The sequence below is a fragment of the Falco punctatus genome, assembly GCF_963210335.1.
Source record: "Falco punctatus genome assembly, chromosome: 7".
Classification (NCBI taxonomy): Eukaryota; Metazoa; Chordata; class Aves; order Falconiformes; family Falconidae; genus Falco; species Falco punctatus.
The window spans coordinates 68,433,938-68,450,978 of record NC_137587.1 but is presented as its reverse complement, the minus strand read 5'-3'; the positions used below and the strand labels follow the sequence as shown (position 1 = coordinate 68,450,978).

General features: G+C 39.7%; 1 protein-coding gene across 4 annotated transcripts in view; it reads right to left on the bottom strand.

Annotated features, from left to right (window-relative positions):
* The window catches only part of MAP2K5 (mitogen-activated protein kinase kinase 5), a 140,109-nt gene that overhangs the window by 100,218 nt on the left and 22,850 nt on the right, over window positions 1-17,041 (bottom strand). For all 4 annotated transcript variants that reach the window (XM_080396972.1, XM_080396973.1, XM_080396970.1 and 1 more), the window contains exons 7-8: window positions 14,362-14,410; window positions 9,329-9,393 (exon numbers count right to left, since the gene is read on the bottom strand). In XM_080396972.1, coding sequence (XP_080253098.1) covers window positions 9,329-9,393; window positions 14,362-14,410 — 114 coding nt within the window. The remainder of the gene's footprint in view (window positions 1-9,328; window positions 9,394-14,361; window positions 14,411-17,041) is intronic.

Below are 17,041 nucleotides of genomic sequence, written 5' to 3'. Positions count from 1 at the left end.
CACAAATACTGTCCTGTTTCACCTTACCTGTGCCAGCTCACTGCGCTGAGGAACTGCAGAGGAAGCCCTCCAGACACCCCCCTCACTCAGCACACAGAGTAACGCATACAAAAGGTCTTTTTTTTTTTTCTTTGGGATTGAGGCAGAGTATTTCCTAACAGAAACGAACATAGGCATAGAAGTCCTGGGTTTCTGATTTGAGTTAGAAAGTTAACACAAAATGCTATGGTTGTAGCAAGCAGCACCTTCAGATGTAAGGGCATCGAATGAAGTCAAACTGAACGTTTTCCTGCCCTGTGAGAAATAACCTAGAGCGAAATGACTGCATCAGTGTCGCGCAAGATGAATACAATTCTCTAAGTATTATGCACTGCAGAATGACATGCCAGTCACCAGCTGCAAACTATATGCAGCAAATCACCACAGATCTGGTTTACTGTTAATTTTTTCCTTTTTTCCGCTCTTTTTTCCTAGTAGTGCCACTGTCTGTCGTGCTCCTGGTCAGACACTGGCAGTCTAATGACAGAATCGTCACGTACTCTGATGGCCATCTAAAGAAACAGATTCAAATTGTTTCTAGGAAATAAACACTTTGACAGTTGTTGCCTTCTGCAATAGACAAACACATTAGCCTGACTCTCTGGCTGTTAAAACAGGAAATCCAAAGTGCACAGCAGTTGTAAAAAGGAGCTTTTATGGGGACTGCGCTAGTTCAAACAGCAATCTACGCCAACCTCTCCTCTATCTAAAATCCCATTACAGATGCTTGAGTACTGATTGCAAAATGATTTGTTGTTAAACTAGAAAACAAACAAAAAATACTTGTATCTAAATTTTAAACTTTTAAAAAGAGCAAAATTGGCACTAGCAACTGCATAAAGAAAATGCCGGATAGCAAAATGTCTCACTTAACCCATCTCTGTGGGAAAGAGGCAGTTCTGGCATCCAAGCCCACGCACAGCAGAATGAATCCCTCACCTCTTTTCATGCTGTAACCTACTACTACTATTTCCATCTGTTACCACTTACACGAGTCTTCCTTCTCCACTGCAGCCAAAAGCTCAGGGTCACCCTTTGAAAAATGGATTACAAGTCTTTCTCCTTGTACCCATCCCATTGCAATTCAGCCCCCATTCCCTAGAGAGGCACGTACAGACAGAAAGGACTAAACACGGAGGGGGCTTAGCCTCGACGCTGTTTGAGGTGGCTGTGGTGCCACCAGCACCCATACTAGGTCACTCACTACCACAGGACTAACCCAGATCAGATGCAGACACAGTAATGTATTTCAGCGGCTGGCTTTAAACTAGCTGAAAGGACAAAAGAGAGCAGAGCAGTCATAAGCTTAGACTGACACGGACAGGCATTCTCTGACACAGCATAAAGTCTGCCAGTATAAAGTAAACCCATCACAGTTTTAGGAAGAAATGTGAAGCAACAGAGTGAGCTAAAAAGGACATCACATCCTATGGTGACGGCAATTCAGATGCTAACATGTCTCCACAAGAAGACCTAAAGCTGGATTCTCTGTGCTATGAAACCATTTGCTCACAAGAGATGTGTTCATAACAACTATTAAGGAAAAACAGAGCTGTTCAGTAATTCAGTAATCACCAATAGTAAGAAAACAGAACTGTGCCAAGAAGCAAAAGTTTTCTAGGTATTCACCGTAATAGCTGAAAAAGTGGTTTCTTCTAATCATGGTTCGGTTTCCAGTAGGAAGCTTGTGCTTCCCGAGGAGCAGGCTGAGAGCACAAACACCGCGAGGTTAGTTATACCGCTCCATTCAGTACTGGACTGCACCGAGATACCATCGTCACGAGCAATGTGCTAGCAACAATTTTGGCATCGCTCCTCTCGTACTGTGCCCTGCCATCGTCATTGAAACAGCTGCCGTGACGTACAGGGAAGGTGGTATACGTCAGAGCTGGGTATGGCTGGCTAATCCTTACGATGACCAGTGCGGTATCTAAGCAGTTAATTTTTAGCATTTTGAGTGAGTGTTTTCAAAGAGTCTGGGGTGAAAAGAAATGGAAAAATCAACGACCACCTCGCTGGTGTTGTCACACCCGCTGTTCTTCACAGAGATATCAAACAGAGATTAAGGAGAGAGTCTGAAACACAGGCAGCACAATGGTAAAAAAGGACTCCTACATAAATACACATTCTTCTGCCCCTTATCATCTCATGTTCACATCTATGAGCGAAAGCATTATTAAAAAAGTATTCTATGTTAGGGAACAGTCGGTGTCTATACGCTTGGCATAGAGTGGCTGTGGGGAATTCCACAATTCTCTGCTATGCCGAGTGTTATTTGTAACCAAGAAACAGATTATATTGCCCGCACTGGGGCAAGCCGCTAAGAAAGCTCACACAGCACCTCACGCATTGGTAACAAGAACAAACTCAAATTTTCAGGATTACTATTTGCTTAATCTTCCAAGCTATGGGCATACAATGCAAACAAAACAACTTTAATTTAAGAATCATCCAGTTTCTAATTAAACAGCCATAGGCAGCTGGCTGGATACATTTTAATCAGTTTCAATAACCTATTGATTGTATACTGAAGCTTAAAAATTAAAAGTAAAAAGATGACCGGGGAATTGTCCCATCTCAGAACAACAGTAGAACCCTCTGTAAATAACTCCTCTTTTAACCATCAGCTAAATGAACACTTCAATACTGCAGTACAAAGTCTTCTGCAAAATTACTTTAACTAACAAGCAGAAATTTATCAGCTTCAGCCAAAATCAATGCTGAAATCAATTTGAACACTGGTTGTGTCTAAAGGGGCTCATTGGCAATTTAGGGAAATTACACCATGTAAATGCCTGTGCTTTAATTGAACAGTTTCATCAACTAGGCTGTGATTGCTGTCCATTCATTTATTTACTTTCACTGCAGCTACCATTCTGCAAAGGAATGGTTTTTGTCAGACTTGAAGGAGGTACTTTATCTTCATTTTATGCACTTTTGTGCATAACAGATTTTATGAGGCAGGCAAGTGATAGCCAGGGTCAAAAGAAACAAGTGAACAGCAATCACTGGTCAGTCTTGTTTAAACTGCAATGATAATATGCAGAAATTTGGTTGGGTATTTCTAACTTGGTCCAGCTATTATTGTGCCAATGCTTTTCAGTGTGACTAAACATAAAGCAAAACAAGAGAAACAGAGAATGAATGTAGTCTGGGAAAGGAAATAAAGGAAAATGCCTCCACAACTGCAACACAGGAATGCAGGGAGAGGCAATTTTCAGACTTCAGGTGGCCACAGATGTGGTTTAACGCCAAACAAAACACTGAACCTGCCTGCAGGTCCTTTCTTCAGAGCTGCATCAAGCACCAGGCTGGGACAAGCAATGTGTACAGAACGTAGTGAGAACCTCCCCTGGCAAGGACCCCCCCAATGAAGCTGTGTGGGTCGGCCAGCAGCGCTCCGGGCTGCCAACCTGCAGAGACGGGACCCGTTCCTGCTTCTGTCACCGCTTTGCTACCTCAGGAAAATAACTTCCCTCCATCTTCACCTACCCTCTGCCCTGTGCAGAGGGTGACACCAGCCCCCTTTGCAAAAGGGCCAAAATAATCTATGAGTGAAATTAAAAGAGGGGCAAATGATTGTTACTGGATTGCATATTCATACAGAAAAACGGAAACCAATGAACAGAGGAGAGCAACTGCTCTGCTTAGATTAGACTGGCTTCCCACAGCATTTGAGAAGCATGATAGCGACCGCTTCTAAAGAACAAACCGGGACTGCAGAGACCCGCTTGAGGGAGGCTCCTTCATGACAGCACCAGTGTCCCACATTCGAGCCACGGGACAAGCCAGAAGGAGCAAACCTTGCTGAGCCAAAGCTCCTCAAGGCAATGGCTACTCCATCACCACTCCAGCAAAGGGAGCGAAATCATCTCCACCTCCCTTAACTCTCAAACACTGCTAAATCTCCAGCTTCCTCGCTCCAGAACTCTTTTCTCTGCTAATATTAGAGCATGTGCAATATACTCGCAAGGCACAGTTTGCAGGCTGTCTTGCAAGAAATAGCAACTTTCCAGCTGTCTTGCCACGCGCTATGTTTAATGTGCTAATGGGGCACCCCAAGGTTGGTTGAGATAGAGAATAAAGAAACGGGCATATGCTGGAATGTACAACTCAACTGAACAGCAAAACTGCTCAAGTAAATTGCTCAAACAAATTAAGCTTCCGCATTTATCCGTATTTTCCCTAGCTATACAATTCTTCTGGGTGGTACATCATCAACAGCCACTTCTCTCCCAATTACTCAACTTAAAGTGAAGCCGTCTGGTTTAACAGCATTTTGCTAAGATGATAACCAACTCTCCCTTTTCTTCCCTCTCCCCCAGACACTAGGTAACTTCACAAATTAATTACGGCATCATTGGGGCTTTATGTTTATTTCAGTATACAAAGCGTTATAGCTTGCTGCTCATGAAGAGTCCTCTAACAGAATCCAAAGATTTACAAACCATACACAACACACATTGTAAAAAAATCCCAGGCACACAGAAGGCTATACCATCCCCTAAACACAGTTCCTTGAACATCACCCTTCTCATTAGCTACGACGGCAAAGCAAAAACAAGAAAACATGAAAGAAGAGAAAAACATTATTTCTGCTTGTATATAAAGGAAGGAAATAGTGATACTTCAGATATGGAGATAGTAGAGAGGTGAGCGTCGGTCTCTTTTCCCCTGGTAACAAGCAACAAGACAAGATGAAACGGTCTCAAGTTGCACCAGGGGAGGTTCAAATCGGGTACTGGAAAAATTTCTTCACCACAAGGGTTGTCAAGGATGGACCAGGCTGCCCAGGGAAGTGGTGGAGTCACTATCCCTGGAGGTCTTTAAAAGACATGTAGATGTGGCACCCAGGGACATGGTTCAGTAGTGGACTTGGCAGCGCTGGGTTAATGGCTGGAGTCAATGATTTTAAAGGTCTTTTCCAACCTAAACAATTCTATGATTCTATACCATGTGAGAGAGACTTCACAGAATAATTACCTGCCAGAGATAAATACCTCTACTTTGTAATGCTTAGGTTCAAAATATATACAACTAAGGATTTTAGGTCTAAAAAATACACTTCTGAGACTGGCTGGCAAAGTGCACGCATCCTATTACAAACCAAAATACCAACCATCTTTCACTCAAGTAAAAAAGGAGCAATCCTATCAAAACAGTCTCTGAGAGCTCTGCAGTCAACGATGGAGCTAAAAGATGCAGCGCAGAAGCACATATTTTAAACATCCTTTGGACCTACCTGTGAATGATTTTTTCCAAAAAAGCATTTTAAGTAAATACAATAGATGGACTGATACACAGCTGTTTTCTTCTGCTGTGAAGCAGCCCAAACTATTCATTCTCCATCCTACCGGCTTCTATAAAATAGTTGATAAACGATTAGAAAGTCTGTTACAGAGCTGCAGGGTTGTTCATCTACCAGTGTAACAGTCTTGGGGCCCTCTTGTCAGGAAAGATGCACATCTCCACGAAATAATGGCAGCTGAGAGTTTCCAAAAATTCACGGAACTGGTCTTATAACAACTCCATGGAAAGTGGAAACCCCACTTAATGAGGTAAACTACCTACAACTGGTAAACAGAAGAGAAGGACACTAAGGTGCTTTCAGTCTTTGCTACAGCAGATTTTATCGCTTTCTTGACAAATCTTACTCAAGACAGGGTACACGGTTCCCACTACACACCAGTGGAAGAATTCTTGCTTTCCGATTTGTTTGTATATTCAATATACAGTTGGGGACTGTTCATATGTTCTCACATACTTCTGAATATACAGACAATCTAAAAGCAAGGAAATTAACTGGTTTTGCCATATCTAATTCTGTAATTGTTACCATTCCTTAATTAAGATAATAGTGTATCAAAAACTAGGGGAAAAATAAGACGACAAACAACTAAAAAATCCCTTCGGTTTAGAACAGGAAAAACATATAGATTCAGCAAGTTCTCACTAGAAATATTGCTATAAAGTATTGATTTTTTACCAGACTCAATTGACTGAAAAGTTGTTTGTATAGCAATATTGGCCAAGCCAATATACTGGAACAATTTTGCTACACACAGTAATCAAGTGTATTTCTGAAGTATAATTATACTGTCATAAAAATAAAGCTAAGATACCTCTTCTCCAAGCAATAAAACAGTTGCAGCTGTAAAGAACCCAAATAAATGAAATACATTTTCTAACTAAACATACCGTCTTCCAAAGAGAACAAAACCACCTCCCCTCTCCCCCCTTAAGCCAAGGTTAGCATGAAAAGTGATCAATACTTCAATCTCAATAAACTATTTCAATAGTAGTTAATTCACATGGAAAGAGAGGCTGAAAATTTTTGCTCAGCGACCTGCGACACGCTATCTTGTTTGCTGAATGCTGATAATATATCATTGCCATAATGGATATGACTTAGTATAAAGAGCTAGAGAGGAAAGAGAAAAAAAAAAAAAAAGATAACACACAGACATGCTCGTTCTTTAGATTCAGATCAATACTACACACCGCCTCTTCTGAAACAAACCAACAGCAGGGAATGCTGGAAGAGGAAAACAGCCAAACGTTTGCAATTAATTTTATTTGACAAATGTTCATTGATTTACCGGAATAAAATATATGTGGGCTGCTATCTATGACTAGTGCAATCCCGCTACCTGTAAGTATTCCATTTTGCAATTTCTTGTTGGCTTGTGCAGCACAGACGCTCCTTCGATGAGGAAGCACAGTCTCCCTTTTACAAAGGGGTGATTGCTCCATGGTAGGACGTTCTGTCTGTGCTTTGTCCAAAGCATATCACCCCAGCACGGTAACTGCCAGCTCCCTGCTACAATGGCAGCCAACAGGCTCTTCAGGGATGAAAGAGTGAATTGGTACAACTCTTCAACCCAACGCACCAAGAAATAAATTTGGGAAGATCTGTGAGACATGCATAGCTTAGAAGCCAGTTTTGGGAGAAAACCAGATTTCATATTTATATCCTGCTGTTACTTGCATTGCAAAGAAAGTCAAACTTCAGGAATGTGTAAAACATCCACTCGCAAGAACGGTGCACAGTCCCCGGAGCAGTGCAGAATGACACTCACACCGCAGAAAATACTATGAAGTCTGCTAATTTAAAATATGAACGCAATAAAATGCAAAAAGAAAGGTAGAAATATTTCCCTGATACAGAAGAGGGCTCAGGTTTTTTATAGGTAAATTTTTTTACTTTCCCAGATTGCAGGCAAATGCAACTCTCAACCACTTAACAAAGCAGATCACAGCATCAGCCCACACAATGCAGCAAGTCAATGTAGAAGTGCCAGCAGTATTATGCATTCCCTCCTGCGCTATTATCCTCTGTGCCTTGAGTGTTCACATCTCTGTTCCTTCACCGTGCTTCCTAAAGTAGTATTCATCACAAGATAAAAATATTTTTGTCAAATTAAATAAAAAGCAGGCATGTAACTATACTACCTTCGATAAATACAAAAAGAAGTAAAAAAGCGTAAGTTTGGCTTTACGTAGCATTTTATCCAAATTCTCCATATTATGAAATCTGAAATACATACTACGCATGTGGCAACATTATAAAAGAATGAGATATTTTTATACCACCTTCTGTACCTAAAAGCACCGTATCATTGTGTGCACTAGGCACATGCACTGAACACGGAACAGAGCTGCTCCTTGTGAGCAGGGCAGACCCAAGCTGACAAACAGACGTTTTCAGCAGATCCTCAGGGCAAAGACATTAGTGAAGCACACGTTCACCTGCCTTGGTTTACACTCCTTACACTTTGGCCACTATTAGACACAGGATGAAGGGGAGAGACTTTGGGTATGACCTGGTATGGCCACCCTTGCACTGCTCACGATTTTGCATTACTGGCTCCTTATTTCAGCTACTTCTCCAAGGAAAATAACCTAAAACTGGGTAACAATGGCATGCATGGGTTCCGTCACTCCGTGGGATATTCCTTGTCCCTAACTGTGCCTCAAGTGCCTTCCACAGGGACCAGCGCATGTGGCCCTCCTCTGTGATGCTTCTCCAACCAAGATCCATTCCCGGAGCCTCCAGCCATACATGGGGAAGAGAAGCAACCTTCTCTAAATCCAGAAACACCAAGAAGTCACTGACTGAGCTAAGTTCAACACTCTCTCTCAAATATTTCTTATTGTAAAGTAAGAAAACAACACCGTTTCTGCAAGCTCCTTGGTCTGGGAATGTCTTTCTGCAAGAGAACAACAATGAGATTTCTAAACTACGGTCCATCTACAAGGCTAACCTGATTTCTGAAGAGTCCATTCAAAGACTGGCTTTGTTCCTTTAAGGTTTCAGAAGTCCATTTTCATTAAACCTTCTGCAAGTAGGGTCGTTTTGCAATGTTGGCAGCCAATTAGAAATTAAACTAAATGCACCGTAGCTTTTAAAACATTTTAAAAAAATGTTAATATCAAAGTTAAAATGTCTAAGGTATAAACAAAATCATAATGGGATGCTGGGTTACTGTATATGGTAAATAGCTCTCTGGAGGAAACCTTTATTACTCCCTCAGGGCTTTCTTACGAAGTATGGATTTCTTAATTCCTAGTGGAATATTTTTCATACACCACTGCAGACTATTAAGTACCAGATATTACATTATGTAGTTTAAACTTTGCACTATGCATGAGAAAGACTTTCCTGTCGAGAAAACTATCTCTCTGCTATTATAATCTTTACAATATTAAAATTAATACTGGCTGCAGGGTATAAGCTTCACTACCAAAATTTGGGGGAGTTTATCATTTAATATATTCATCAGCCTGTGTGTGAAACTGCTTGTAAGGAGGGAAGTCACTGCAACAGCAAAAGGGGCATTTACTAATTTGGAATTGCTAGAGAAAGGCAGAGCAATGGTGCCATCACATCCCACTGGTGTCATTCTCAGTACTGGGCTAGCAAAGGGCGTGGTAAGCCAGCAAGAATAATGGCATTGCAAATACTGAAGGCAATTCATTATGCTCCAGGACATTTCAAGTTCCACTTGTGAACCATTAACTTGTTACCCAGCAGGGATTCAAAGCTAAGTATTAAAAAGATAATAAAAATGCACCAGCCCTCACGGCACCTAATAGCAGATACCTTGTAAATATGTAAAGAGAATTCTTAAAAAGTTTATATTAAAAATTTATTTTATAATCTTTTCTGCATAGCAGCAATGGCTCACCTACATCTCAATACAAATATGAAGGGTAAAAAAAGTAGTAATAATAAAAGAGCACTGTCAAATTTTATTTTCAAAAATTTTAAGTGAAATTCAACACTCACTTGTAGACTGTGCCTCCATTGCCATGACCGAGGATGTCTCGATACCGTATGTCTTGTTCATTCATCTCCACAAGAAAGAAAGAAAAACAAAAGAGATGTCATGCTGTGGATGGAAATGTCAAGGAAAAGCAACTCTAGGCCATAAACAACAAGCAGTCTGGGTCATTTCAAGTTCAGCTGCAAGAACGAGAAGATCAATACAACATTTGCTGTCCAATTTATAAAAGACGATACCAAGGGACAAAGTGATGGAAAGTTTAATGACAATTTGTTTGCCTGGGTCATTTCATTAAAGTTTGATAAAAGGTGTCAAAATGGAATGATATAATATAGCTCAAGAGGGTCAGGTCACAGATACTGATAGGAAAAGGGTCTCCAGAACAGCACATAACCAAAGCCAAAGTTGGAGGTGAATGGAAACAATCCAACAGAAAACTGTCATCTTAAGTATGGCTAGAAAAGTTTCTGATTTATTCTGGAATCGGCATAATTGATACTAATTGAGTGACAGTTCTGTCAGTAGGATTGCCTCACAGTGCTTCATTTGTATACCTTTTAACTAAAGCATACCTTTAGAAACAAGGTCTTGAATTGTTACCCAATAAAAATCATTTTCCTTGAAATACACAAGTAATCGCTTGCTTCAGTCTTTCTGTTCAGTGGGACAACTCTCCAGATACGACAACATCCTCAGACATACAAGCAGAAGACTGGTAACAAACACTGCACGTTCCAACTGCTGCAACTCAGGATCTTTCTGATATGGCTTTTATAAAAGCTTATTATACTGCTGAATGAGCAATTCAAATGTAAAACTACAATTTAACCTTCTCCTGTACAAATAAAGTTATACTGATTTTTCCAGCTAAACCACCTATTAAAAACAAAATAATCACTAAAGATGTTTTTGTAACACATGTGTATACTTGAAAAAAAATATTTTAATCAGAATAAATTCTGAGCTGTATGCATTCTCTATTCCAGAATGATCTCCCCCACTGCCTGACCATTGTAGGTAATAAATGATAGGGCAAATCCCATTTTGAAAAGCTATTTTCCTAGGAAACACTAACATGTTTCTAGTAACTTTTTAAATTTTAGGGGATACCAAGTTAAATATTTTACGTGAGTTGGCATGACTGTCATTTTTGTGTGTTAAAAGGCATCAAATCCCCCTAATGATATGTCTGGTCTGCTATTTCTGATGTGATTAGAGATCATGTAAGCACGTCTGAGAGAGCTTCAAATTAGCAATTTCAAGTACCGCAAGCACCATGGTGAGGGCACGCAGAGCTATCTGTATTTATCCAACTTCTGAAACAGCTTTTAAAATTCAGTGGGGACACGTGCCCTTCAGTTACTAAGCCACGTCTAAGAATCCCCTTTGATATGATGTCAGTGAAGATACAAGGAACTTTGTTTCAACTGGAACAAGAAAGTGATGGAAGAAAGCTGAAATGCCCTAAAGAGTCAACACTCAGCATGAATTACAAATAGAAAATTGAATATTTAATTGATTTAAAATAATATATTTTATGGACAGAAATTATGAACTCAAAAATTTCTGTTCTTTCCTTTCACTACCTGAATAAAAAACGAGCTTGTTTCTCACAGGAAACACAACGCATTTCTTCCAGTGAGGTTTAATTCTCTGAGTTCTGAGAAAATTCAAAATGCCTCAAAATCAGAAGCTGACTCTACATTATTACCTAGTTGTAGTTAAACCTGGGCCAGATATCATCAGAGGGTATGAAATGGCTCATCCAACTATCAAGGTTTATGAAGAAAATTAAAATATGTTTTATTATTGAAAGCTATGTTGCTTCTTGCATCAATCAGAAAACGCAAATAAGGGGTGGGGGGGGGAAGACACCTCATGAGGAATGATAATTCATGAATGGGTTTTAAAATATGTAAAGAATCTATACTGGATCCCTTGCACTAAAAACAATTTCTCTCAGACTGTAGAACTCATTAATTTAAAGCTCACACCGTGTTTAAGGAGTTCTGCTCTTCTAAGCTGGAGGACTTTAATTCTCCAGTCTTTGAGGTAACAACAAACATCTCTTTCCTATACTGCCAGCAATCTTCTTCTAAACAAAACTCTTAGGAGAAATCAAATGAATCCACAAAGCCACGCACACTTGCACCTTTGCTTCTTCAGGGGGGAAAAGAAGAATTTTTTGTAGTTATGCAAGTTATAAGCAACAAATTGAGCAGAACCAGAGACGTAAAGCATACTTTCTTGTCTCCCGCTTTTTGCTAATTGGTAAAAGCAGACTATTTTCTTCACACCGTTCCCTAGAAGGCAGGGACAGGAGCAGCTCTGTCCTCTGACGCTGCGCCGCTTGCACCCACTGCCAGCCCGGCACTGTTTCAAAGAGCAACCAGAAACCCAGGGTGAAATAGGAAGACTGGGGTGGAGCAAGTATCTGCCAGCAACCGATCGAGAGATAAAGCGTGATTTACTGGCTCAAATAAAGATGCCAAAAACATGTGGTGATTTATTTATTTTACTGGGAAAACTGGATTCTCAATCATAAAATGATAACATAATAACAATGAACTCAACAGTAAGGACTGGAATATTAAACCTGCAAAAGCAAGTTTGATTGGATGCCGATATTAACAGAATTAATGAAAAAGCCAAACAGACTTCAATTACGGATCAGCAAACAAAACATCCCTTGCTTATGCCTGCTGTTTTTGAAAGAAATCAGCGTCTATCTCTTGTAAATCATTAAAAACAAAATGCTCAATTAATCCTTATTTTATATGTAGAGGCCTGACAGAGGCAAAGTCCTATAGCCATACCTCTGCTTTACGAATCGAAGCAATAATGGTTTCAGAAAGCAGTCACACTCTATGAGCAGACAATTGAAGAGATTTAGTAAATCCCACTTTATAGAGCAGAGACTAATCGGAAAACACAAGCCAGTCAAATGTTTCTTATGAACTGTTGACACTATATCAATGCTGAATCAATTGGTGGCATTTACTCTGAGTGACAGAAAAGAAATAAATATTTATATCACATCACCTATATCAATGAACCTAGGCAGAAAGCTATTTCTAACCTGTCAATATTTGATTATCTTGAAGAATCATGTCCCCTTCTTTTAATGATTAATATGAATTCCTTATTAAACCTAAATGGAAACTACTAGAGGAATATCATTATGAATGCCTGAAAGCATAAACTGCCAAAAAATAATAAAAAAAAATAACCCAACTCATATTTAAGTAATCGTAAGTGTGACTTAAATCCCCCAAAAGGAGAAAAAGTTAAAGTTACAGCTAGAAACCTATCTCCAGTTACAGGTCTGTGCCCAAATTTTGCAGAGCGCAATGCAGCATAACAAAAAGCGGTTTCTCTCGACAGAAAGCAATCTAACTCCTACGAGCTCAGGGTGACTAAAAGATACTATTGAAACAATTTTCTGTATTTTAAAATGGTTTAAGTAACATTTTTCAATGTCATAATAAGAGGTGTGATACCTTGGCATCTTTCTACAATTCTGCTACGCAGGAAAGAAATCTGTAAATCCACTGCAGGGCACACAAAACTCATATTTGTTGGAACAAATAAAATGCCACATTCGGCTTATGGACTCCATCACAAACAGGATGGCTTTTACTCACATACCGTAATTCTACTTAAAAAAAACATTCATATTATTGGAGTAACTGTCATCTTGACTTGAAAAGTTCAGAAGTATGCTGCTGGTACTTACATAATTTTAACTTATCCTGAGAAACAGATCATTTAGCTATAATTTTGAAACATTAACAAATCTACCTGGTAGGAATTTGTGAATATTAAACTAAGTCTGCAAGGAAGGAATGCTGACAAGCTTAAAAATACATTTCCAAGCTGTATTCAAGGGATACAAACAGGCAAGGCTGTAATACCGGGCTGTTCGACTCACATTTTAGAGGGGCACCCTCATCTATTAGACCACAATGTTACAGGTGATACTGAAGGACAAGCATGAAGACCAGCCTTTATCTTCTTGACACGCTCAACTACAACTACTTGATTCATGAAATGCCAATGAGGCTTGGAGAGGTCATTGTGTGAAGGCACTGAATACGCATCTGAGATAATTAAGATTTCAGCCTTCGAAACATGGAGGGGAAGTGAACAGCAGTTAAGAAAATCAATAAGAGTCTTTTATTTGCAGTGACACAGATGTCTCAGTCAATAGAGCCTAACAGGCAAGCCTGATCGCAATGGACAGGTGCCTGCCTCCAAGGCTATCAAAGGGCTTTCACTATGACAAACATTAAAACATATTTATGTTGCTGCTGAAGAATCTGGGATTCTTCGAAGGTAGTTTAATTTAACGGCGTATATTTAATGTCATTACGCTACTGCAAGCCTGCCCATACATTCAGCTCAAAATGGGTGAGAAACGATTACTCTGTGGCAGACGTGCACTTGTCCATTAATTGTTACACTTTCACTTCTGGGTGCCCAAAGCTGAATGCCTGGAGCAGCAAGGGAAAGCAACAAGACAGCTTTCTAACTTTGGGGTTTTTTGTTGTTTTAGTTTGGTTGGTTGGTGTGTGGGGTTTTTTTAAATAAGCTACAACCTAAGGTGATTCCAAACAGTACAGAGCAGTTCCTTGCAAGAGCCTGCTAAATATTTAAGGATCTACTGCCCTAAAAAATACGAAGGTCATTCTAACCGAGCAGTTGACTTAGTTATTCAAAATTGATTAACTTTCTTCCCTGAAATTGTGGCAGCAGTGCAACATGTGTGAGGTACTTCAATCTATTTGGAGCTAAATCTGATTAGCACTTTTTGAGAAATGGGAAGCAAATTGCTATGCCAATCAAAGTAAATCAAGACACATAACTCATTCATATCATGACGGTTTTCATGGTCCCTCCAGTTCTGTATTAAAAGAACACATTACACCTAAATGAGCAGTAAGCATCTCTCCACCTATTTGTGGTATGCCAATCACTGCAGTATTAGGCAATAACGAGATGTGCACGTAGCCAAGACCCAATTCAGTGCACCTACCTGGCCATTTGCAAGTATTTTCTTCAGCTCTGCAGAAGACTTTTTTAAGCTGAAAAAAAGAAGAGGCAATTATTTTTAATGACTGTGCTATTTCACTCTATAAACCAAAGCGAAACCATAAGAAACAACAAGCCATCAGGTTAAGTTCATGCTTACATATTCTGAATAGATTTAACTTTAGCAATGCTGATTGATGTTCAGTATACCTACTCCTCAAACTGCAGGCAGGAGAAATGGAGAAGCAATGCACATTTAAGAAAATCAATATATTATTCGCCTTTACAAAGTAGCTTTTTTAGATACCTGACTCTATTACTCTTTGAGATGTAACCTATTGACAGTTAAAAAACAACAACAACAAAGATACCTTCACACACCAGGTGTTCCAAAAAACAACAGGAAAATAGTGTTCACATCTAGTTTTCAGGTGCACTGTTTTAAAACTCCTTAAGGCATGATCCCTCAATAATTTCTGTAAATTTGCAGTTGAAGGGTGTGCCATCGATGATGCCTCGCTACCTCAACTGACCATAGATTGGGGCATGGTGAGCAGGTGAGTACAACTCCTGGTTTAGGCGTCTCAGGGACATGCCTAAATTGAGGAGGGTGAGTCCAGCTTGCCATGGGCACCCATTCCAAGTCAGCTTGCTGCTGCAGTCTCTGTGCTTTTTTCAGGAGAAACTACTCCTGTGTCAGTAGTCTTACACCACACAAAATGACCTGTATTATTTTTTTTTCTGCTAAGAGAACTTTAACAAACCACTGCTATCAGCTTGGTGTGTTTTGTAGGTAAAACTGTTAATGGCTTCAAACTACTTCCACCCACTCACGAAATACTGCTTCACCTCCTTTCCTGACAAACTCCGTTCCTTCTGCATTCAACACCACAAACTGCCCAGGTAGCAATACGTCTGCAAAACTTAATCTCAAAGCGACATTCTGCTCTTATTACTGAAGTTTAAGGAAAAAAAAAAGTACAAAATAATATATTCTTGAAAGGCATGTGCACGTGTCTTGATCACAGATCATTATTAACAAGAACAGTGAAAACAGAGATTTCATATTTGGTGGCTTTGTTCTTTAATAGGCCTCTCGTTCCTATGACCACTTTAAAGAAAAATTAAGTTTTCCAAGGAAACATAAGTTGATCTTGTCATCTTTCATGACTAACAATTTGTGAACATGAAACAAAGAGAGACTTTCAATTACTTCAAAAACAAAACTCATAGTGCAGAAGGTTTCGGAAAAGGAATGGCAATTAACCACCAAATAAGGTGACAAGAATCTTCTAGAAGCCTCATTTTCAATGCACTTTAAGAACAAGCTCAAAGTACAGGAAGTACTGAAAGCCAAACATAACAGCAACAGAAAACAGCTTTATTTAGTTCACTGGTATAATAGGCTGGGAGGACGACTGCAGTTCATAAACACATTTAGATTTATTTTCTTAAAGAGTCTTGGACAGGATCTTCCCCATTGCAACACACAGCAGATCTTCCCCAATGGATGGGGGCAAACCTTGCCAGAGGAGACTGACACAGGGTATTGGCTTGCTTTTTTTTTTTTTTTTTTTTAATCTCTGCAATTAGCTAAGTCGCTAACAGGAGCGTCAAAACTGGTTTTAATGGTACTTGAATGGGGCTACCCACTGGAGCAGCACAACTCCAGCACTGCTATCAGCCATGTGGCATGGCATCCTCCTCATCAGTGAGGAACCACATCACTCCCACCACGCAAAGACAGTGTTTGTGGGGCAGTCCCACCACCGCAGCGCTTCGCAGTGTCTGCCAGAACAGGCACTGACACTTCACCGACCAAACGCGCTTAATGCGGTGCAACTGTGTCTTTGATCTTGCTCTTCTCTATCGGTTCTGATTTTTTTTTTCCAGAACGCTCTTGGAGAGAAAAGGGAGCAGCATGCTGATGCATGGATAAATGTAATATTATATGCTTATTAGAATAATAGAATAATTTAGGTTGAAAGGGACCTCCAGAGATTTCTATTCCCACATTTCACATATGTTCTTAGATGAAGAAGATGGAGCCAGACTTTTCTTATTTTCTTTTACGAATACATAAAGGTTTTTGTGGGGTTTTTGTTTATTTGTTTCAACATCAGTATTGAGTATAATGACTTCCTGTAACAGTTCATGTTTATGCTCCAGTATTTAAAAACAGATCTCTAAGAAAAAAAGAGAATGAGTTCCCTTGCATTTTAAGATGTTAATATGGGTTTTCAAATTAGGGCTGGAATCTAAAGAGAAAGCTAAGGGAGATGTACTCCAAAACTTCGCTGAAACTGTATGAAACAGGGTACCTAAGCTGTTCAGGTTTTTCAAAAATCTTACTGCACAGTAATAAACCTACTGAATCGGGTATCAAGTTTTAAAATCAAAGAATCCTGGAACAGGATAAGCAACGAAGACCTAAACATACAGACCTCGCCACAGACAATGATTATTAGATTAACTAAAACCAATTAGCCCACCCACAAACAGTATTTCAATGCTTTATAAAGGACAAAACCATCCGAAATACCCAGCCAAGACTTATTTCTTTTGGCAGCAAATACTTCTCCTGAAGAAACAAGCAGTACAAGTCTAATATCCATGAATCAAGGCAATTTTGTCTTCCCCACTTCACTCCTGCATGCCCGGTAGTCACATAGGAAAAGTTATTC